Source organism: Sylvia atricapilla, chromosome 6, assembly GCF_009819655.1.
Source record: "Sylvia atricapilla isolate bSylAtr1 chromosome 6, bSylAtr1.pri, whole genome shotgun sequence".
NCBI classification, from domain to species: Eukaryota; Metazoa; Chordata; class Aves; order Passeriformes; family Sylviidae; genus Sylvia; species Sylvia atricapilla.
The window spans coordinates 1564742-1588186 of record NC_089145.1 but is presented as its reverse complement, the minus strand read 5'-3'; the positions used below and the strand labels follow the sequence as shown (position 1 = coordinate 1588186).

At 41.1% G+C, this 23445-nt stretch overlaps 1 protein-coding gene across 2 annotated transcripts in view; it reads left to right on the top strand.

Annotated features, from left to right (window-relative positions):
* The window catches only part of ANO1 (anoctamin 1), a 72170-nt gene extending 49103 nt beyond the window's left edge, over positions 1-23067 (top strand). The window contains exons 11-28 of one of the 2 annotated variants that reach the window (XM_066320466.1): positions 135-199; positions 753-887; positions 2148-2308; positions 4986-5068; positions 6707-6718; positions 7533-7604; positions 9370-9447; positions 10593-10667; positions 12106-12307; positions 13363-13474; positions 13639-13696; positions 13785-13885; positions 14017-14162; positions 15299-15451; positions 16623-16675; positions 18279-18463; positions 20088-20193; positions 21123-23067. In XM_066320466.1, the coding sequence (XP_066176563.1) occupies positions 135-199; positions 753-887; positions 2148-2308; positions 4986-5068; positions 6707-6718; positions 7533-7604; positions 9370-9447; positions 10593-10667; positions 12106-12307; positions 13363-13474; positions 13639-13696; positions 13785-13885; positions 14017-14162; positions 15299-15451; positions 16623-16675; positions 18279-18463; positions 20088-20193; positions 21123-21383 (2058 nt within the window). In that variant the 3' untranslated portion in view covers positions 21384-23067. The remainder of the gene's footprint in view (positions 1-134; positions 200-752; positions 888-2147; positions 2309-4985; positions 5069-6706; positions 6719-7532; positions 7605-9369; positions 9448-10592; positions 10668-12105; positions 12308-13362; positions 13475-13638; positions 13697-13784; positions 13886-14016; positions 14163-15298; positions 15452-16622; positions 16676-18278; positions 18464-20087; positions 20194-21122) is intronic. The other variant, XM_066320464.1, reaches the window with a different exon arrangement.
* The last annotated feature ends 378 nt before the right edge of the window (positions 23068-23445 follow it).

The following is a 23445-nucleotide window of genomic DNA, read 5'->3' as shown; positions in this document are numbered from 1 at the left end:
ATCTTTAATGCAGGATCTGTGTGTGCTGGCACGATTGGGGCTGAGACCCTGGTGTGGGGAGACCAGCCCTGTGGGCCAAAGGAGAACCCACTGGGCATCAGCTCTCACCTTCCTCCTGCCTCTCTGTTTTCCAGCTCCTGTGTGAGGAGTGGGCGAGCTACGGAGTGTTCTATAAATACCAGCCCATCGACCTGGTGAGGTGAGAGTTCAGCCCCTGCCCTGGAGTTCCCATGGGGCAGAGATGAAGCTCTGCAGAGATGCTTGTGCCCCTGGGGGGATGCTGCCCTCAGAGAATGGGAAATTCACTGGGAGAAAAGGAGTTCCCTGTGAGTTTAGGACGTGCTGATATATCCCACACAGCACGAAAGCTTGCAGGGGATATATTTCTAATTAATTTTGTTTGCTTACGATAAGACTGGAGACTCTCTGAAGAAAATGAGGTGTCTTTTAAAGAGGATTCACCCTCTTAGAAGGTTGAAAGATACCAATTTCCACAGCAGAAGCACAGTGGGGGGAAAAAATGACCAGTGGGACAAACTTGTTTTCAGGGTGCCTGTATCTCTGGATGGACTCCAAGCATCATGAGAAAGAGAGTCCTCTGAGAAGAAAAAAATTCCCACAGGTCACCAGATCTTACTTTCTCCATGCCTAATCCAGATGTGATTCATAATTTTAGCCATGTTATATTTTGAGAAATAGGAAACATTTCTCTCATTTCTTTTTCTTTTTTTTTTTTTCTAAATGTATTTCAGAAAATACTTTGGAGAGAAGATCGGACTATATTTCGCCTGGCTGGGTGTTTATACACAAATGCTCATTCCAGCTTCAGTTGTAGGGATTATCGTTTTCCTCTATGGCTGTGCAACTGTGGATGAGAATATACCCAGGTAAAACGGATGAATAAATAGATTCTGTTGTTGGGGGGCACTTCAAGCTCAGAGTTGCCTCACTTTAGAAGTGTTTTGTCAGTAATATCTAGGCCGAGCACCACTGAAATTGGGATTTCTTGTTCCTGGGTCTTGTCCTGTGCCACCCACATCCCAAGACTCCAATCCCTGTTCCCATCTGTGCCAACTGGCTGTTGCAGCAGGATGGTGTGCTCCTAAAACTCTTCCATCCTCACGCTTCATGTTTTGGAAGCTGTACTTAAAATTAACCCACCTCCACAGGCCTCCCTGCTCTCAGCTTCCAGTAAGCCACAGAGCTCTCCCAAGGGCACAGAACAGCCCATTTCTGTCTCATTAGCATTCATTGTTAATATTACTTGGGGAGTTTGCATTGATGTCCTAAAAATAATTCTTGGCCGGTTGCTCAGGTGGTTGGGTTTTTTCCCAAACTCAGGTCATTATGTTAAAACAAACCAGCAAAATTCTGCTAATGAGGGGGTTTGGTGCTTCTCAGCACAGAGTGCTGAGGAGGGCATTGTGTGACAGCGAGATGCATCAAGAATATACATCCCTCAAATAAGCTACTGTGATCACATCAACAAAATCTGGATGTCCTCCTACCTTTCATCTCTCAGCAAGTTTTGTATTGAAGCATTTTTAAAGCCCACTGATTTTGCATTTTTTGCCTTGCATGCATCATCAGACGGAGATGCAAATTACATGGTTTGTACAACAAGCACCAGCCCTGAATAACAAGCAGATAATGGGTACCAAAAAATAGACTTAATTTTTTTTGTTGTTCATTAAGATTACTTTGTAGTGCTTCCAGTAGTTGAAGAAAGTCAAAGGGAGGGTCACTGTTGCTATTTCACAGATGGAGCACGGAGGAGATAAATTGGTTGAACTCCAGTCTCTTGATGTTCAGCCCTTCCCTTGTACCTTATCTATCACTGCAGTTTGTATTTCAAAACAAGAGTGTTTTATTTTATTTTTATTTATTTTGCTCTGTAAGATCTTAGAGTAGAAAGCACTGAGCCTTATGGCTTCTTTAATGTTCCCTCTTTATTCCCTGGAATGGAAATAGAGCTGGGGAAGGAAGGAGGGAGGGAGACAGCCTTACATGAGGATTTTAGCCCCTGCAGTGGTGTAGAATGGTATCCAGTGATCCTACAGAACCAGCTGCTGTCCAGAGGAAAAAAGATCACCAGAGCACGAAGCTGGAGCCATCCTGACCATGCTTCTCTTGTGGCTTTGTTGCAGTATGGAGATGTGTGACCAGAGAAACAACATCACCATGTGTCCCTTGTGTGACAAAACGTGCAGTTACTGGAAGATGAGCTCTGCGTGTGCCACTGCCCGTGCCAGTCATCTGTTTGATAACCCTGCAACTGTCTTCTTCTCAGTCTTCATGGCTCTCTGGGGTAAGAAGATCTATGCCTTGATGTTAAGCTTTTAATTATTGAAAATACAACAGGAAGAAACAGAGGAGATAAAGCAGTATATTTATACACAGGCAGTTAATGATACAAAGACCTTCTCTTTTTCGTCTTCCTTTTTTTAAATTTTTTTTTCTTTCCCACGAAACTGTCACACTCAAATTTATATTCTGGACTGGAGGTTAAAATTCGAAAAGTTGCTCAAGCTGAATAGCAAATGAAATTGTTAAGCATCTGTCATAAAACTGCTGCGTGGTATGTCAAAATTTCATTAACGGGATTGCACAGCTTGCCAAAAAAAAAAAAAGAAAAAAACTTTGCAGAGCCAGCTTCCACTTTAGAACATTACAGAAGAAATGTATTAATGTACTCTAGGGTTGAGGGGAGGGCCCTGGGGGGAAATGTAATGGCCTTTACTGTCTTCAGGACAAACCAACATTGATTCCCGAGTGCTCCGAGATGCAATTAGGTTTATCAGCAGGCAGACATCATGCAAGGAGACTGGGAAGAGGGAACAGTGTCAGAAAGGGATTTTTTCCTGATCCTGATGCTGCCCTCATGCTTTGAGCCCTTTCTGGGCATGTCTGTAGCACTTGGGTCAAAATATGACCCTTCTCATGAAATCTTTGTGAGGATGTCTTCAGGGATGGTTGTGGAGGGGATGCTGGGGGATGATGGGGAACCTCCTTGCTCCAGGAATGGGCTCTGGGGGAGAGGAGCTTTCATGGCCACATATTGCCAGCAGCAGTGAGAGCAGCACAAGCCTTCCTGTACACCTCATTGTGAATTAACCTGTTCTGGATTATATTTCATCCTAATAATACACCCTGAGTTTTTGTCCCTTCCAGTACCTAGGGAACTGTTTGTACATTACCATTCATCTAAACTGATTTAAGTACAATTCAACATAATTTAATTTTAATTTTTGGCCAGGGTCTGTGTTTGGGATAGCATTGTTTCAGATGCAGCACTGAAAGCTTATTATCAAATACCACAAGGAAAGTCAAGTGTCACTTTGGTCGCCTTCATTTACCATTATTGTGAGCCCCACATGGATCTCAGCATATTATCCTCTTGTCCAAACAGTAAAATTTTGCCTCCCTTTTCACAGCAAGCAACTGTGGGTCTCTTCATCCATTTTTTTACACTCTTGTGCAAAGTAAGACAAATTGACAGAAGCCAGGTTGTGGGCCCTGCACAAAATCTGAGAGGGTTTTGAAGTGGGATGTCAAACTCCTCAAGCTCATTGGAGTCAATACAAAGTTTCATTGTGGTACAATACCTTATAAAACAACAAAAAAAATTTGTTTCAAAAATGTCTTTTTCAACTGGAAAACTAAGAACTTTCACCCTATAGTTTTGAATTTGTGTTGTTAAATTCACATACAGTTGAAATGGGAAAGTGCAGGTGCTCATGGCAGAGCAGGGATGCAGCTCCCTGGCACCTTCTCTCAGGGCTCCCAAAACAAGCCAGCATTCCAGGCACCGTCCTCTCCTTTTGCCCTGCTGCAAACCAGTGCCACGGGAGGATGTCCAGTAGCCTCTGGTTCATTTGCCATACCTGTGGCTGTAAATGGAAGCTGCAGCCCCCACCCAGCCTGGGAACTGCTGGCGGCGAGGAGAGGACAGACAACACCAGGTCCTTGGGGCAGGGACCCTCTCAAGACACAGCTCTGGCCACCCTGATTTACAGGAAGCCTGTGGCTTGTGAAAGGGCTCAGCTGTAGCTTTTCCACATGAGAGTTTCGCTTGGAAGGCGAATGAATGTCATGGCCCCAGCCCGGCTCCAGTCAAGAGGGTGTCCTTTCCTCTCTGTTCAACTTTGTTACCCTCTCCCTGCCTCTGTTTTTTCTGGATACGAACGTTTCTGAGCACATCTGTTAATACTCACTGTGGGAAGCTCCCCTGGGAACACCATTTCTTGGTAGACTTGCCTCTTTCATAATCACTTATTTATTATACAACACTGGTGTATTCCCAGCAACTAAATATGTCCTCTGAGAACTCGCTCAGTCTCAGGGGCAGATGGACTGATATAGACTGGAATCATTCATGGGGACTCAAGAATTGCTTTAACGGGTTTTTTTTTTTTTTTTTTTTTTTCTCTGAGCCTTCTCCATCAAAATGAAAATGGCTGGGGTTTTAATGATTAAAACTCTCAAAGGCTTCCTCTTTCATGCCTGCCCACATGCAGCTTTCACGAGAGTGTTTGGGTTTGAGTGTGATGATTAGAGCCAACCACACTGTTGTAACCACGAGGTGGATGTAATTATAATGATATAAAAATGCCTTATCTTAATATCTTTGAGGGAATAACTCTGCCATCACTACAAGGGAAATCATTCCTATTTTGTACAGAAAAGATTCAGGTTTTTTGGACTCACAGATGAAACTATATGCAGTTGAAAACCAATAATATCATTAGTCACAAATACAAATATCTAAATAAGTTTGGCAGCCTGGCTTTCTTAAACTCCTTAAAAATTGCAGGCATCTTCCTACATGAAGCTGTGGATGTAAAAAATGCCCTTTTTTCAGCTCACCTGGATAAAACATTTGACTCCTGGCACATCAGTGTTTCCCAGCCAGACTTGACTGCTGAAGAAAAGAAAAGAGAAAATGAAGTGGTAACCTGTTTTTATATGTTAAACTGTTGTTTCAGCTGCCACCTTTATGGAGCACTGGAAGAGAAAACAGATGCGCCTCAACTACAGGTGGGACCTGACTGGGTTTGAAGAGGAGGAGGTTTGTCCCTTCAGTTCTGACTCTTTGCCGTCCACCCTGCTGTTGCCCTGACCTTACAGGCTTTGCCTCGTGTTCCTGGGAGGGTTCCACCTTACAGGAGGAAGGAAAATCCCTATACATGAACCATTTGAGGTTTCTGTAGCAAGGGCACGGTTAGTCTGGTCCTGTTGCCATGGGAATGTAATTGTATAGCCACAAAATGTGATTTTTTTTTTTCTTTTTTTTCTTTTTGAAGTGTGTAGTGAGGTCACACCTAGCAGAGTAGGCATGGAATATACAGCTCAGACCTGCTGGGCTGAAGTCAGGGTGCCAAGAGCCAAGGACCTCATTCATCACACACTGCTGTAAATCAGAAATGAGCGCATTGAAGCTGATAAAGTTACAGCGCTGTAAAAAAAGAACCACTGAAAAATTCCTATTAACTTTAACGATGAAGAATCAAGCCCTGACTTGGAAAATACCTCAGAAAGCATTGCCAGACATGTGGGCTTGAGGCATGAGGAGGGACACGGTGTGGAGGTGGTGGAGTTTTTTGCAGTGGCTGAAAAAAAATAGGTAATATCCCTGGCCAGGATTATACTAAATCTACTAAAGAGCATAAAGGAGAAAAAAGAAAGATCTTCAAAATCAGTAAAGTTTTAGAAGGAAAGGAGGGCAAATCCTTGGTCAGCTGAGAAACTGTTTCCCACCTTTTTGGTTTCGATTTTGCCACATTACAGAAAATAAAGGAGACACGTTGCCGGAGCAGAGCACAGTCCCAGCCCCCAGCTTCGCCCTGCTGTTGTTATTAAAAGAAGTATGACCTCCCTTGCCACTTCTCTAGATGTCCTAAATAGATACACAACAAATACTGCTCACGTGAAACACAACCCTGACCAGCCCTCCCTGGGTCTGACACCCTGCAGCTCGCAGAGCCTGGCACAGCCACCGCTCCCCTCGCCCCCAGAGCCTTTCTGTTGGAATTATCTCCCTTAATATGTTTATCTCCTCCATAATATACTTAGGTGCCCCGTGTCCATGGGCTCTGCACTCATCCATACCTATTTTCTAGGGGAGAATACAGGGATTTATTTCCTGGACGCTATATGCTCCTTTATTTTTGGTAACTTGTTAGCATCCATGAAAGTGGAGAGGATTAAGTGTATCTTTCCAATGTCTGCTTCATGTCTGAGTTCAGAGCTCTGCACAGCCAAGCCAGCAGCTGTCAATTCCGTATGTTTTATTCCGTGGTTTTGGTGCTCAGTGATAAATAATACAGTCATGGATTTAGCATGAATTTAATTTAAGAATTTAAGATCCTCCTGTGGCTGATTTGCGGGAAACTTAAGCTAGAATCATGTTGAACAGTCAGGGTTTTGAGTGAATGCTAAAGCACAAAGAATCTCATTTTCTGGTGTTTTTAGGGATGCCTGCTTCACAGAATACTTGCAGTAATGTTAATTAATATAGAAGATGAATAGACTGAGTTTTCTCTGGTAGTGTCTAACCATCCACTGTACCTATGTTTGGTTTGTGTAAATTTTGATATATAAATACAATATAACCTGAAACAGTTCAGTAATCAAATTTTTTGTTTATTTGTGTTTTTTTGTTGTTTTTTTTTCTTGTTTTTCGTGGGTTTTTTCTGGTTTCCTGAAGGAGGCAGTCAAGGTTTGGAAAACATTTTTTTTTTTTAAATCGCTCCTACCTTTTTTATTCCATGTCTACTGATGAATGCCATCTTTTGATCTCCATTTCTCCTTTTTCGAGCATCAGATTTTCTTTGGAACTCCCACTGATTGCTTTGCCTTTACACCCTTCCCCTATCCACTTGTTCAGGCTTTTTTCAGCTCCGTTCTGTTTCCCATCTAATGCATAACTTTGAATTCTGACTCTTTTATGAATGCGTAATTATCGGGAATTCTGAGTCCATGAATCTTCCTCAATCTTTTGGCTGTGTCTTACTTCCAAGTGTTTCCTGCCTTCTCCTGCAATGCAGATGGAGAATCTGCGGATGGTGTCCGGGACAGAATTCAGAGAACACCCCTTTTATGACAATTTTATGGGATCCCAAAGCCAAGTATTTTGCATACTTACAGCAGAAAATTAATCCCCTCATGAGCTGAGGATCACTGAAATTAGTTAATGACATTTAACTTTTATCAAAAATAGAGGTAACTGAAATCCAAGCATCATGAGCCATGCTGTCTGCAGGTTGTGCTGTACATCTCATATATTAAATTTAATCTACACAGCACTGCCCATTGCTGTCCAAATTGTTCTGCAGTCGCTCCTGTAGACACAGGATTTAACAATTTTTAAATTATAGTGAACTATCAATTGACATGAATGACATACCAAGTGAATTGGAATTCAGTTAGAAAACTCAGAAATTATCAGGAAATCGACCTGCAGAGAGTTCATCTGTAGCTGATAGAGAAAAAAAGTGATGTTACTTTTTGATTAAATATTTCTTCCTTCACAGGATCATCCAAGAGCGGAATACGAAGCGAAAGTTTTAGAAAAATCATTGAGAAAAGAACACAAACACAAAGAGGTATGATAAAAATATTAATTTCTTTCACTTATGAAAAAAGAAGGTTGTTACAGCAGGCAGTGACCCAAGACTAAGAAATAGGTAAAAAATAGTCAATGCTCACTGAATCTAGAAATGCCTTTACTAATTAGATTCAGGAGTGTGGCTCAGGGAAACTAATTGAGCCTCATCAAAGAGGCGCTCCTCTTATGCTAATAAATCAAGTTTGAGAAAATCGTAACAAACCTTGTTCTGTGCAGTAAAAGTACCTAAAGCCTCTCAGGAGAAGTTCTCTGTCTTGCTGGATTTTCTCTGTAAATAAAAATATTAATGAAGAGTACTAACTCCCAATTTCCACGCCGAATTCCAGCTTTGGCAATAACTTTCTGCCTTTTAAAAACACAGCTTCCCCTTTTATCCCACTGAACGAGGCAGTGCTCACTTATGCTCTGAACCTGCTCTTTACATCACCCTGAGAAAGGTGCTGCCAGTCACCCCAGGAGCACCTGCCTCTTGCCAAGGGATGGTGCAATCCCTACAAGCAGCTTCCCTGCCCTTCTGCTGGAGCTGGAATTCCTTTCCTGTCAGCAGCAGAAAGATTTGGAAAAGCTCCTTTTCTCCCCTGCACACCGATGCCCCCATCCTACCTGAGGTTATTCCCCCTTCACTACAAGAAGTCAGTTGTCTGCATGCCGTGGTTTTAATGAGAGAAGGAAAAAGCTCCAGCATCAAATTTGGCAGAATTTCCTTTCTTGTGTCTGTTGCCAGTGGCACCACAACGTGGAACCGTCTCCTAAACTGAGATTTTATGACAACTTTGTGAAAATGCAAGTGCAACAACATTTGCACTCTTTAGGGGCAGCATATATAGATGAGTGTTAAAGTAAATTTATACTTGAGTACCACTGGGCCCCTCTTAAAAGATGCAGCAGAGGTGCTGGCGGTGTGTTCTCATTCATCTATAGGATGATGTGTGTAAGTGGTTCAGGGCCATAAGCAAATCAAATCCCTTTCTAAATCCCTTGCAGAAGAGAAACAATTTGGGTTGCTGCACTGTGATAGGATGGGTAAACAATTTTGGCTACAGACTTTACTGTATTCTGCTAAAAACCTGTAACTTGCTCTATTTTGAGTATAATCAGAATTTGGATCTTAAATGTGGAAGACTCATCAGACAATTAATGAATGGTGGCCCTCTAATATTGGAGAATGAATGTTGAGCAATTAAGAACGATTTTTTTTTTTTAACCAGATTATTTTTAAGTTTTTGGGCTGTGTTCAATTTGGATGTTACTAATCTGGGAAACGTGAGAAAAAGAGGGGTTTTTTCTGAAAGACTTGGTGGTTATCTTTCATTGGGATCTAGTGTGTTAAAGTTCAAATTCGACAGTTGTAAGACTGGGAAACCTTCTTAAAGAAAAAATGTCTAAAGCTAAACCAAAATTGCTTATAGCTTTTTCAAGAGAAGTCTAATTAAAAAAAAAAAAATTGGCCCTTCTTTACATCTCAAAGAAGTGAAAGCACAATCCTGTATTAAAAAGGGAATATCCTTTGCAGGATTGCCTGATGTTCACTAGGACTTGGGGCAAGCATTTCTCATTTGTTGCTGTTATATTTTATTAACTTAAAGCTGAAACACAAAGCCTTAAGCAAACTAACAGAGCATTCAGTTGTGCTAAAGTGCTGTGTCAGTGGAGAATATGGAATTAATTAATGGAATTAATTGAGCAGTGCTTTGTAATGCCATGTTGCCCGACCCTTTTCTGTTTCCTTTGACTGCCATCAGAAGCACCAATATTTTCCAGAAGAGACAGCAAACAAATGGAGACAAAGAGTTAAGACAGTCATGGCTGGGGTGAAATTGGTTCTTTTTATTCAAACTTATGAAGAAACTCAAATAATGAGTAATTATGGAAGACACAAATCAATTTGGTTTTGGCTGTTGAACCTTTGTTTAATATTCACATTCAGTTCTGAGTTTCTTCCCCTTTGTTCCTTCAGCACTTTTTGGGATGCTGGTCTATGAGTTGGGAATGGCACTGCATGGCTAATCTTAGATTTCCCATCCTGGATGTTATGTTTTGCAGAAGAGCATGGGCCATGTGTTGAAAGAGCTGCTTGCACTTCCCTGAGACAATGTGCATGTCATAAAAATAGAATTTGAGCAATATTTTTATGTGCGTTACATGTGCATCATCCTTTGCCATGTTCCTTTTGCCGTTCATTTTCTGGTGTTTCGAAACAATTCCAGGCATCCAAGTTTGTGAAGGACTCCAGAAGAGCAACGCTCCTCTAAATGAATATTTTGTAGCCAAAATTCAGGCAATGGCTGACTGACTGGATTTAAGGAATTCAGAGAATATACAGAGTTGTTATATAGAAAATAACAAAATGGTTTAAAAATCACCTCATTGCAGCCCTCCTTCTATAATTCCTGTTAGTGTAGTCCATTGAACACCATGGGAATCGCCAGGTAAAATTAAAAATCACTCATAACAAGGGCATTTCAAGTCTTATCACACACCAAAACTAAATCTTCCCTGTCAACTGAGCCTTGGAACTGCTCCATAGCGTGAATTAATTTAATACTTAAACCTGTGTTTCAGTGGAACCAGTTGTGCAACGGCAGAGCTGCAAATATTAACTGTGGAGGAGGAGAGGAGGGAGGGGGATTTTTCTAGGGAAAGCAAAAGAAAATATTTAACAGCAAGAGAGACCTTTCTTCATGGCTTATGACAGCCTATTTGCATGTTTCCTTCAAAAAGTACACAGAAAAACCTGGTTTATTTATACTCTCAGCACAGGCACTCAACCATTCTGAACCTGGATATGGCGTAAACAATTTGCCTGTGTGGAATTGTGACTGTAAACACTGTGTCTGCATCTTCTAACTGGTTGTGGTTTTGCCAGCCTTTTCTCCCCCCTCTCTGTTTCCATCACATGTGTAGAATCACACTCTCCTTCTTTTTTAAATGTACCTTTTTCCTTCTCCCTCCCCCAAAATTTTAGACAGATAAAGAGAAGCTGACATGGAAGGACCGTTTTCCAGCCTATTTAACCAATTTTGTTGGCATCATCTTCATGGTAAGTATCACTTGGCAAAACATGAAATTTTTGTTACTAAGTCATTTTGTGGAAGAGAAGTGATAGAAACTTGATCAGGTGGATGTGGTTCAAAATGGCTTTTTCCCAGTGAAAGAAATCAAGCATTTTACTGGTTTATCACCTAAAGTCTTTTCAAGAGCTTGAATTTCTACTTTGCTGCCCCCTTCCAATAAAGAAAAAAAAATACTAAAATAGGGTAGGGAAAAATGAGGGCACAGAAATGGAAATTCCCACACCACTGATGGGATGAAGCTTAAAAAGTACAGAGCCCTCTCAGAAAGTGGTCAGGAAGTCACCAACATCATTTTTATAATCAAACTTTAGGAAAGAAATTATGTTGCCAGTTGCAATCATAATTGCGACGATTTTTAATAAATCAGTCAAACTTGGAGCTATACCATCAAACAGGAGAATTGCAAACAGAGCAGTTAATTCAAGGAAAAGGTAAAATAATTATGAGAACAGCCTTCTTCCATTTGCTGATAAAGCATCAGCATTTAAAACAAATGTTGGCAGAAATAATAATAATTCAAGTCATGGAACAGATTGGCAGATACATTTAAAAAAAAGCTTAAACCCTTTCCAAAGGTAAAATTCCCCAGCTTAAGTCCATTAATTTGGTTTTGGGGTTTTGGTTTTTTTTTGAGTAGGGATTTTGGTTTAGGGTTGGGTTTTTTAATATCTGTATTTTCAGAGACCAGAAATGCAGCAAATCTTGTATGCTCAGTATCAGGACCTTTTGAGAATCATGTTTTAAAATCATTCCTCTATTTAAGCAATGAAAATTGAGAGAAATTTTACTGTGCCAGGATGTGTGTTGATTTAATCAGATTTAATTTCAGTTTGTGATTATGAGAGCACAGCGAGCCTGAGTAAAGGATTTGAAGGCTGGTGTGTACTGTGAAGCTGAAATACTCCTATTTGTTTCAATTTTGGGTTTTTTTGTTTATCACAGAGGAAATACCGTGTGTGTGTATGCTCCTGGTGTCAGGGCTCAAAGCAAGCCCACTAATACTTTCAATATTAGTGTTTACGTTAATGCCAATTATTATTTATATTCAATAGTAATATTTTAGAATTAATATAATATAAATATTAGTAATATTTTAGAATTTATTAGTAATATGTAATATATTTTAATATGTAGTATTTTTTTAGCATGCAGTTCACATTTAGGTGCCTTTAAAAAAAGAAAAGCCTTTTGCCTGCGATTGTGGCATCACGGTGTCATTCTTTTCCATGTGATTTTCAAGGGACAGAAGGGGCTCCTTCCCCACAGTTCATCAAAGCCTTGATGCCATTTTGGGTGGATTTGGGGTGTGGCCCAGAGGCCCCATGTTTAAGGTTATTTCAAAATCCCAGAGGAAGCGTTTAAAGGTAAATCTTTGGTGAGGTTTTGGGCGGCTGTCCCTCGCAGGTGGGGCTGACGTTCGCCATCGTGTTCGGAGTGATCATCTACAGGATCTCCACGGCCGCCGCCCTGGCCATCAGCTCCACGCCCTCTGGCCGCTCCAGCGTCCGCGTCACCGTCACCGCCACCGCCGTCATCATCAACCTGGTGGTCATCATCATCCTGGACGAGGTCTACGGCTGCATCGCCAGGTGGCTCACCCAGATCGGTGCGTTGGAGCCTTCAGCTGCCCACGGCGGGGGTTAAATCAGAGCACCCAGGTCACTGGGGCTCATCAGCAATGCCAGGGACGGTCAAATCTGTGGCTGAATATCCACTGTGGAACTTGCCTTTTTTTTTTTTTTTTTTTTAATTATTTCCAAAAAATTGTCAGTAACAGAAGGTCCAGAAGTCTTTTCAGGGTAAATTTTTTGCCCATCTACAAGTGATTGTCATGAAGGCCAGGCAGTGTTGTGCTGTATCTTCTTTTTGCCAGAGTCAGGATTAAATGCTCAAGATGATATTTCTTGCTCAGACTCAGATGTTTATTAATTCTTACCCTTATTTCAGTCTCACAAACCATGAGTTCTACAGCACTCCTAGCTAACAAACTAAAAATGGAGCCGTCTCTCTCTCTCTACAAGGCCTTTTAAGGATAAACTGTCCAATTAAGAAATGACACCTCAATTATTTTTACTTTTAACCCAATAACCAACCTTTTTTATCCCATTCCAAAATACCACCCAGACCCATGAAGAAGAAGGTGAAAAAGAAGGACTGCCCTACACCCTAAAACCTCCATCTTGCTTTATATATATTACTATATTCTAAACCCTTAACCTCTAGGTTTTCCACCCTGTGATATCACACACTTCTATTCACACTACACACCCATAATCCCAGTGCTGTCATTCAATTTTGGAAGCCTTCTCCACGGCCTCAGATGAAATGCAGTGTTTTCTTGGGGGTCAGTGCCTGTCAGCACAGAAAGTCTGAAATTCTCAGTGCCCAGGGTTCTAACAAGGCAGGTGTGGAATGACATTGGAATTGCTGTTGTAATGTGACTGACTGGTGGGATCCTCAACAGATTGACCACTGACGTTAGTGCGGCTGGACTGCTTTTACACACACACACACACGTATGTATATATAGCACTATACATACATATCCCTTTGTTTAAAAGGTGGCTGATGTTCTCTAAAACCCACATTTATATGATCTTGAAATGTTTTCAGGTAGGATAATTCTTTGATGTTTCTCATCCATGTCCCCATTGGTTCCAGAGGTACCAAAGACCGACAAGAACTTCGAGGAGCGGCTGATTTTCAAGGCCTTCCTGCTGAAATTTGTCAACGCCTACACTCCCATTTTTTACGTGGCTTTCTTCAAAGGCCGGTGAGTGGTGAGAGGGCTGTTTGGGGGTTTCAGCTTGTTGGAGGCCTTTTCAGGATTAAACACCCAACTCAGAGGCATGGAATAAGACATAAATTACTTTAGGAATCAAATACTGAAAGTATAAAATCTGTCTGATGTTTTTAACTCTAACCATTGTGCCCTAGATTTGTTGGACGTCCAGGCGACTATGTCTACATTTTCCATTCCTTCCGAATGGAGGAGGTAATTGAGTTTCTATCCTATCTGGGATCATGTTGGATGGATGGGGTGGAGGAGATGTTCTGACTGACCTCTCCTCTGTCCACCCCAGTGTGCCCCAGGAGGTTGCCTAATGGAGTTGTGTATCCAGCTCAGTATTATCATGTTGGGCAAGCAGCTGATCCAGAACAATTTGTTTGAGATTGGCATCCCGTAAGTAGCAACTTCTTTGCTTTCTTTTTTTTTTTTTTTTAATTATTGTGCCTGGTAATGTAAAATAACTGAGAAATGAGCACTGAGTGAGCGGAATGGAATGCTCAGCAAACTGTCTCCATTTCCCTCAGAAAAATGAAGAAGTTTATACGATACTTGAAATTGAAGCGTCGGCGTTCTCTAGACCATGAAGAGCACATGAAGAAAAAGCAGCGCTATGAAGTGGACTATAACCTGGAGCCCTTTGCTGGACTCACCCCTGAGTACATGGAAATGAGTGAGTGAGGTGGAAAGAAGGCATTTTAAACCATCATTACTGTGACTAATTGGGACGGAGAGCTGAGCTTTTTGAACTGTACATTCAGCAGACAGTGGATATGAGATAACTGAATTATTAACATGTGCAGTCTTGGACCGTGTTTCAGCCCACTCTGGCTGCTGTAGGGCTGAATTGTGCTCTCTGCTGTTTGCAAGCCCTTACTTTAGAATGATATCTTAGATATTTTCTTTCAAGCCATGTAACTGGCCATCACTGTCAGGTCTCAAATGCAAATGATTAAGTGGCATCTACACAAGATTGTGAGGCATATTTTACCATCAGTTGAACCCTTCACTTATTTTACTGGAAATAAGTTAGTTCAGATTTGATCATTTCCACGCCAGAGTCTTTTATCTGATATCTGAACTAAATCTTATGAGAGCGATGCAAGTCTGCAGACCTGGTTGTACTTGACAGAGCACATAGAATATTTTTTCAAGTAATGTCTTATGTTGAGTGAGACAAATTAGAATATCTGGTGACCTTGATGTTCAGAGTACTTGAAGCAGATGGGAGTTCAGTGATACAAACTACAAGACCATGCTGCCAGTTCCTAAAAATAAGAAAAGATGTGGTTACTGAGATCAGCATTTGGAAGTAACAGGAGAAAGATGGGCACTGGCAGTACCAGGATGAGCATGACATCCATGCAAAAAGAAAATGTGATCCCGGGTTATAGGAAGCAAGTTATTCCTAGCAGAGGCAGGAATCAGCCATGTCCTTTCCAAAGCTTCCACTGAGATTAGTGAAGGCCAAAAACCTGCCGGGTGGAACATGGCAAGTTTAGGCAGAGCCAACACGGTCACTACCATAATCCCACTACTTCAGGTGACTCCTTGTGCCAGCTTCGCCCACTGAAAATTTGTTTTAGGAGCTTCCCCATCCTTCTGGTTGCTATTGCCTTGCCTTTTACAAGGTGACAAGTGGCCCTTCCATGCCCAGGCAGAGTAGCCATCATGCAAACTGTGCCTGACACAGAAAATGGGATTGAGTCTTGTCAGCTTGTCAGAATTTAGGGGCTGGCAGTGATGTGGTGATGTGGCGTTTGTTAAATACTGACAACAGGCACTGAAATGTTTTCTTATTCTTTCCAGTCATCCAGTTTGGGTTTGTAACTTTGTTTGTTGCCTCCTTCCCGCTGGCACCTTTGTTTGCTTTATTGAACAACATCATTGAAATCCGTCTGGATGCCAAAAAATTTGTTACTGAGCTGAGGAGACCGGTAGCAGTGAGAGCAAAGGATATAGGTAAGTGGATATTGTATCCCTGTTTGTTTATTCCTGGATTGATGGCAGGATATAATTATGCTGAGCTAGTTTCAGTAACAGGGAGATATTTATAGGAAAAGTCAAAACATTCAGCTGTGGCTTACCTGTGAATTGTCATAATTTATTGAGGCTTTACCTTTAAAGTAGGAAGACCAAAGCAGTAAATTCAGATGAATATTTCATTAAGTAAATATTACCACTTTTTAAATCAAAATGATCAATGCAATAGCAAAATATCTCACACGGCTCTGACATCAACAGCCCTTCCTGGCAATGCAGGTTTTGTGCAGAAGCAAAATTTTCTGCATTTAATAACTCTGCGCTGGCCTCAGAAATACCCTTGGGAATGAGAGGAGACTCAGAAGCCTGTGGGTGAATGTATCCCTTTGTCCCTGCTCAGCTGGAAGATCGGAAGGGTGAAAACTGCAGTGGATGGAGCTGGAACTGGGCTCTGTGGCAGTGTGGGGACAAAAGCCCAGTCCTGCCCTTACAGGGGGGCTCACACCTACGGGTGTTTGTACTGAGGGAGCTGCTTCTCCCAAATGGTGGTGACTTATGCCCTAAAAGCTCATTAAAATAAAAACAGAAGTAGAAATAAAATAGTTGTCCTTGTTACAGAGCCAAGCTGCAAGAGCAGAGAAGTTTATCTGTTATTAAACTCTACATTCATTCTACTGCACCACAGGCAGAGTTTTTCCTTGGGCTCATCCTTGTGCCCTAGGATCATCCTAGGCTTGAAGAACACATCATCTTTTGCCATGTCATTATTTTGGGGGTGTTTTGTGGCTCCCTGATTTGATTCTGCAGGTTCAGGTTGCTGGTGGACATGATTGGAAGGGTGATGTTGATTTTTTTTTATTGTGGTGGGCGTTGGATTATTTTTGTTTATTTGTTTCTGAGAATGTGTTAATTGCAATTCATGGCAGTTCAATCCCATCCTTCCAAACCTCAAAAAAAAAATTGATGCCAGAAGTTGGGCTCCTTTAGCTTACAAGCCATTAAATTAATGTTTTATAATTTGTTCTTTTTCTATTTAAAATATAACTAGCTCAGCACAATCATACATGCTCCTAGTTCTGTTAAATAAAGATGTAATTTATCTAATTTTTAAGGACTAGAACAGCATCTACATGTTTGTCTCCTTCCTTAGGAATCTGGTATAATATCCTCAGAGGTATTGGAAAGCTTGCTGTCATCATAAACGTAAGTAAATCAGCATGAATTAAATTTGAATTCAATAGGCTGGCTTTTCCATTCTGCTCCATTAGTTTTATTTCAGCACAAAAATCCCTTAAATCAAGTGAAAGTATATGATTGAGAAATTTTTGGAAACATTTGAGGATGAGTTGCTGTGTTTATTTTCAAGCTGTGATAGCAGTAGCAATACTATAAAATATTAAGTAGTCACTGCTGCTTTTTTCCAGAATGTTTTCATAAAACACTTCTGTCCTTCAAACAAATATGACCACAGCTGCTTACTTTTACTCTTTTGAAATACTATCAGTAGGATGAGGCGTATTTTTTAATTTCAGTGCTATTTTGGGCAGGATGAGGGTCAGCTGAGCTCCTCAGAGTGCAGAATCTCTCCATTGAAAATCTGCCCTTGAGCTGCATTGCTCCCACTCAGAGAGCTTGGAAAATCCTGGAAAAAAAAAAAAAAAAAGTTCATTTCAACATTTCACAAAAATTTAGCAGGCCATAATATATTAATGCATGTACTTGTGCACTATTCTATATGAAGAGACATCCACAATGATCATCCTCCTTGCACCCCAGCTGGAAAAAGATGAAAACAAAGGCCAGCTGAAATTCAACGTGTTTGCAGTGCAGCAAAGAAAGCAGGGGCTGTGTAGGGCTTATGGCCACATGGCCCTGGACTCCTTTGGTGTTTTTTTACATTATCCAGACTTGAATTCCCTTCACTTTGTCCGCAGGGTTCTGTTGTGCTATGGCAAACCCTTTCTTTTGGTTTGCTGCCTAAGTTTGTCTTTCCCATTTCTCCTCTTTTCCTTTGGAAATAATTTCTCTGTTTTTCTCTTTTGTTGTGTGCTGTCTCTCCTCGTCAATACCCAGTGTTATTTTTTCCCTCTTTGATCAATGTACTGCTCCTCTTTACCATAAAATAAGTAAAACATTTTGTACTGTGTTTGTTCCACATGTACATGAGATTTATGCCAGTGGCAATGTTTCATAATGATGATAAATGAGGAAGGCTAAAGTCATGAGGAACTCAGCCCAATTGGCTGTCGTGCCTTTTCTCCACGATCTTTTCAGAAAATTTTAAATAACAGGATGAAATGCAACTTTTGTGACCATAAAAATAAAACTGGGCTCAGTCTCCTCATCCTTTTATCCTGATGAAGTTAAGAGCCACACGCAGTTAACGTCCTTTTGCAATGCAAGGAGACTTTGAAGAGTCAAATCACCGTGGCTTGTTTGCAGGATGGAAAAGCAGCTGGAAGTCAATCAATTGGACCTTGTGCAAGGCACCAGGGAGAAGCTGTGATGGGGACACAGGGAAGCAGAGCTGTGGTAGCTCTCCCCTGGTGCTGGGGGGTACAGCTGCTCCATTTTGGGGGGCTCAAGTTGTCACCCACTCAGCTGGCGTGGCCCTTCTCCAGGGAATACGCTGCACCTCGGGAGAGTGGGCAGTGAACAACCCCTTGCTGGTGCAGCCAATGCTCCACTTTCAGGGCCCTCAGGCTCCCCTGAGTTGTGTGAGTTGTTTGGGCGAGTCGTGGTTGAGGGTGTGATGAAGCGAAGCTCTGCCTGGGTACCGCGCTCACTCTTTACTCTTGTGGCTCAGGCATTTGTGATCTCATTCACATCCGACTTCATTCCACGCCTCGTGTACCTGTACATGTACAGTGAGAATGGCACCATGCATGGCTTCGTCAACCATACACTATCCTCTTTTAATGTCAGCGATTTCCAAGCAGGAACAGCTCCCAACGACCCCCTGGATCTTGGCTACGAGGTTCAGATATGCAGGTACTCTCTTGAATGACCGCTAACGTGAAACGTTTTCACGGCTGGGAAATTCTTACATTCTTGGGGCAGGTTCCTTGTGTTTCCAATACCTTTTTTAGCACCTGGCTAGCCTTTTGTATCAGATGGATCCATTGCCTTGAACATCTGGCTTACATATTAAGTAATCACAGAACTGAATATGATTTACTGCTTATTTTGGGAAATGGAGATTAGCATTAGCTAAATTCAGTGCTTGTCCGTGCAAAGATTTTTATTTTTATGGATTCCCTTTTCCAGGAAAGGAAACAAATAATGATAAACAGCATACTAATGCTTTAAGGGAAGAAAATTATGTCACTCTGATGTCAATTCATGATATAATGACCATGACCTTTCTTTTTGTGCAGTTTCCAATTCCTGATGAGAGCAGTAGCAACCTTATCAGTACTGGAATTTAGGAGTTACTTAAAGTGTCATCACACAGAAGAAATTTGCACGCCTTTGACAATTTCTGTGTATTCTTTTCATATGTAAAGGAAAATTGTGCTTACCTATTTCAGCTTATGTATTTTTAGAACTGGGGGCCAAATTCAAATCTGACAGTGAGAGTACTTAGACCAGCAAAGCTGAAAGGGGGACAGTGGAGGGAGGAAAAGGGAGAACAGAGCAAGGAAGGAAGAGACATTCCAGGGGAGAAAAACACAAAGATGACTTTGATACACACATACTCAAGCAAAAAATCACATGAACTGACCAAGTTCCTTGCCTTTGAATAGGTTTTTTTTTTTACATTGTATTCTTTATGCATTTGAATAATGCAAATTAATATGGTGAAATGACCTCTAAATAGAAAATTAGCTCAGAGATGAAAGCAAAACCAACCCAAACTGCATTTGTAGCAGCTTTGCTTGCTTTTGCTTTCTCCTGGTTTCCTCCTGCTTCTCTCTGGGCAGAGGTTAAGCAAGGTTGGCAAATATATTTCAACACAAAACGGAGGTGTTGGCACCATGGTCCAAAAGCAAAATGCCAGATTTATTTGCTTTCCACTCCCAGCCTCTGTGTTTTTCCGATCTCATCCATATCCCAAGGATTTTAAAACCATTTGAAAATGCGGAGCGCTAATTCTTTCAAAATATTGACAGAATGCTATGGTTGAATTTAACGTATTTTTCTTGGTCCTGTTTATCAACACATAGATTTTCCATAAGCCATAGTTAAGGAAAAAATTCTCTTCTCTCCACATGGCAAATTTTAGCTTCAACCTTCTGCTAATCACGTGCTAAACGTGTTCGATGAATCCGAGATCAGTATTTTTGTTTTTTGTTTTTAAAATCAGTTTGAAAAATATGTGTTGCCTTTTTACCTGTCTTAAAATGCATCCACTGAGTTGCGTAGTTTCCTCTGTCTTATGCAAAATTGATATTATTTGTAGTAATGAGAGTGTATTAAGACGTATTCACCTTTAATTTTGAGGTTAACTTGAAGGCTATGGGAGAGTTTCAGCTGTGTCTTTTTTTCTGAGAGGTTAATACAGTGAACTTTGTTTTAGACAGTTCCATTAATTGTTTTGACTGTTTGCTGCTACCTCCTTCCAGTGCTAACATTTCTGAATTGCACTCCAGATTTACTGAGTCTTGTTTTGCAGGTACAAAGATTACAGAGAACCCCCCTGGTCTGAAAACAAATATGACATTTCAAAAGATTTCTGGGCTGTCCTAGCAGCAAGATTGGCATTTGTGATAGTTTTCCAGGTAGGTGACACTGCAGGCACTTGAAAATAAGTTATTGGGCCAAAGAAAGATCTTCTTTCTCAGTTGTTTCATGGAAAAGCCAAAGAAATTCACCCATCTTCATCAGCCTCTTTGTCCCACCCACCCAGGCATTGGCATACCCTCAGTGGAAAAATTCATCCCCAGGGATTCCCTGAACTGGTTTGATGCAGAAGAACTTAATGACCTTAGAGACCAGCAAAGCACAAGGCTGATACTAATTAGGTCCCACCAATTTCTCCCATAGGCCATCAACAATTTCACTGAAGCAGCATAAATTTAATCCAAAATAATTTTTAGAGCTAGCCAAGAAATGAGGTTTTCAAAGTTTTCTGAGTTAAAGTTTAATTTGCATCTGAATAAGAAGCTGAAATCTTGTAATTCGACCTTAAAAGACATTATTTAATCACAACAGTGATGCTGCTTATTGTGACACAAATGTTTTAAGTCTGCCTTATCTGAATAACTTGTTCTGAAACTTTTATTGGATTTTTTGATTAAAAATTGTCTTCTTGGGAAAAACCTCCCTTACCTTGAATCAAGGTTTTTCAGTCAGAAAAATTAAATTGGAATGTATTTTACCAATTTTTACCATTTTTCCTCTTGTATTTGCTTCTGCCTTCCCGGTGTAAATCTCATGAACCACTCACCAAGTGCAAATTCCTTTGGATTTTTAAGTGGCTGTGGTGTCAGGATTGGTACATAAATCATAGAGGTCTGTGCCTGATGAATTTCTCTACTTCTAGCATGCACAAAGCAGTTGAGGGGAATTTGGTCCAGTTGTCCAACTCAAATATTGTTCTCTTTTCATTTTTCCTTCCTAAGTGCACCAAAATCAGCCCCTTTCCCTTACCTACAGCTGCCCTTTCATTTGACCCCGCTGACACTTTTTCTCACAACTTCATTTTCAGAATTTGGTCATGTTCATGAGTGAATTTGTTGACTGGATTATCCCAGACATTCCCAAGGATATTAGTCAGCAGATTCACAAGGAGAAAGTTCTCATGGTGGAGGTCTTCATGAGGGAAGAGCAAGGGAAGCTGCAAATGCTGGAAACCTGGAAAGACAAGGACAAGAAAAAAGGGGAAAACTGTAACAACCACAGCCCCAGGCTCTCCAGGAGCCGCAGTGGGAGCTTGTCCTCCTGCCATTCCTATCCTCTGGACGTTTAGGAGAGGAGGGAGCTGAGTCTGTTGGGGCATTCCAGAGACGAAAGGCATGGCGCCAAGGGCAGGACTCCGGTAACGGACACCCCAGTGCACGTTGAAGGATGTGCTGCCAACTCACTCCCATCTTTGTGAGAAATGCCCTTCTTGCAAACATGGAGGACCACGTTCTGACAACGGTGGATTTGTTTCATTTCGTTTCATTTTTCTTTTTTTCTTTTGCACAAGCAGTAATGCAGGGAGTTTTTATATTTCATCCTTAGGTAACACTATCGACGTTGGTGTGCGTTAAGAAATGCAGGTACTTACGACAGTCTTGCTAGAGATGTTCTCTGAGAATCTGATCTTAGCCTATCAATTAGCTAATGAAATAAAGGTAAATTTGAAGTCATAACAACAATAATAATAACAATAATAATGCTAACTTGAACTATTTTTAGAAACCCAGGTTCGAAGGTCCATGCTAAATGATATGCAAAATCAGTATTCCCTAGTATTCCATAAAGCCTGCCAGACTGACTCGCTTCCCAAGACTGGGTTTAGCTCTGTGAATCTGAGCTTTGCAGTCTCACAGGTGTGGGGGGCACTTGTGGCAGCCTACTGTGTCCCCCAGACCCTCCCCGGGGCACCACTGCCTCCGGAAACATCAGCGCAGGGAATCTGGGAAGTGCTTTCTTGGCAGCAGCAGCAGCAGCAGCACAATTCCAGAGATCCTCCCAGCAGGTCCATGGTCATGGAGCATTTTGTTAAATGCCCTGAGTTAATGAGCACACGGAGAGCTCCAGTGACTCTCACTGCCCCGCCAAGCACTCGGACACTGCTGTTGCCAAGGAAATTCCCTTTTCCCTGTTGTTTCAGCACACCCCTGTCCCAGCCTGGCTTTTCCCTGTAGCCCTCTGGAGCAGGAGAAGGGAGTGCTGCACCCGTGTTTCCGGGCCAGTTTTCCCCACAGACTTTCTGCTGTTGGCTGGCACTTCCCAGAGGCTGTGCCAGAGGCATAAATCCTAAATGCATCCCACTTGCTGTCTTCAGTGGAAGCTTTGCCTGCACTGGGGCTACAGGACCAGACCTTCAGTTAGTTACAGGACTTTTCTTTTGTCTTAAAATCCTCCGTCTTTTGTACAAGGAGCTTTTTTCCCTAAAGTATTAAGTGGGAAATCCTTACTTACCATGACTAGTTAAATCCCATCAGTACAGCTCCTTTTAAGCATAATACGTTTTAGTTTTGCTTTGTCGACCGATAAACTGCACTTCCAAATAATATTGGTGCAATTAACCTAATTTCTTTTATTGCTTTGTCTTGTCCATGGCACTTGCTTTATAAAATTGAAAAAGAAAATAAAAAGGAAAGATTTCTTTAAAGTCTAACTACTGTATGGTTTGTTACAAAACCAAACTGTTTTCAAGAGAAGTTAGTTATTTCTTTTTTTCTTTCTTTTTGTCTTTGCCAAACTAATTTAAAGATTAATGCTAGAACTCTAAAAAGAATGCCATATATAGCTTTTGATATATTTATTTGTTTTAAAGTATGTGATAAACTTGATATTTTTCTGTAGTCTGTCCAAAGAAGGTACCAGAAGAGAAATTATGTGGAAGAAAGAAAATGGTATTAACCAAATATTCTTGAAGCTTATTTAAAATATTGATCCAACCAAAGATTTTTATTAATAAAGGGCTTATATTTTGTTAACTCTTGTTTCTGTTGTATTTTGACTTGCAGGAATGTCACTATTTTTAACATTTGTAACTTATAATAGTGTGTTGCTGTAGGGCCAAATCCTGCCTGATTTATTCCCACATAAATGTAATGCCTGGTTAGTAAATGTTTACCAGATCAGGCCCACTGACTGCAATAGGACTGAGAGTGGGGAGAAATCAAGCAGAATTCTGTCCACACATTTTGTTGAAAACCTGTTCTTCCTCTCATTCCTTGGTAGCCCAAAAGATCCAGGAGAAAGCCAAACTACCTATTTTGAAGAGAAATCTTAGGGATCGTCCTCGAAGGGGATTTAATCTATGAATACTGACCTGAACGTATTCCCAACTTAATACTGACATTCCTGTAAAT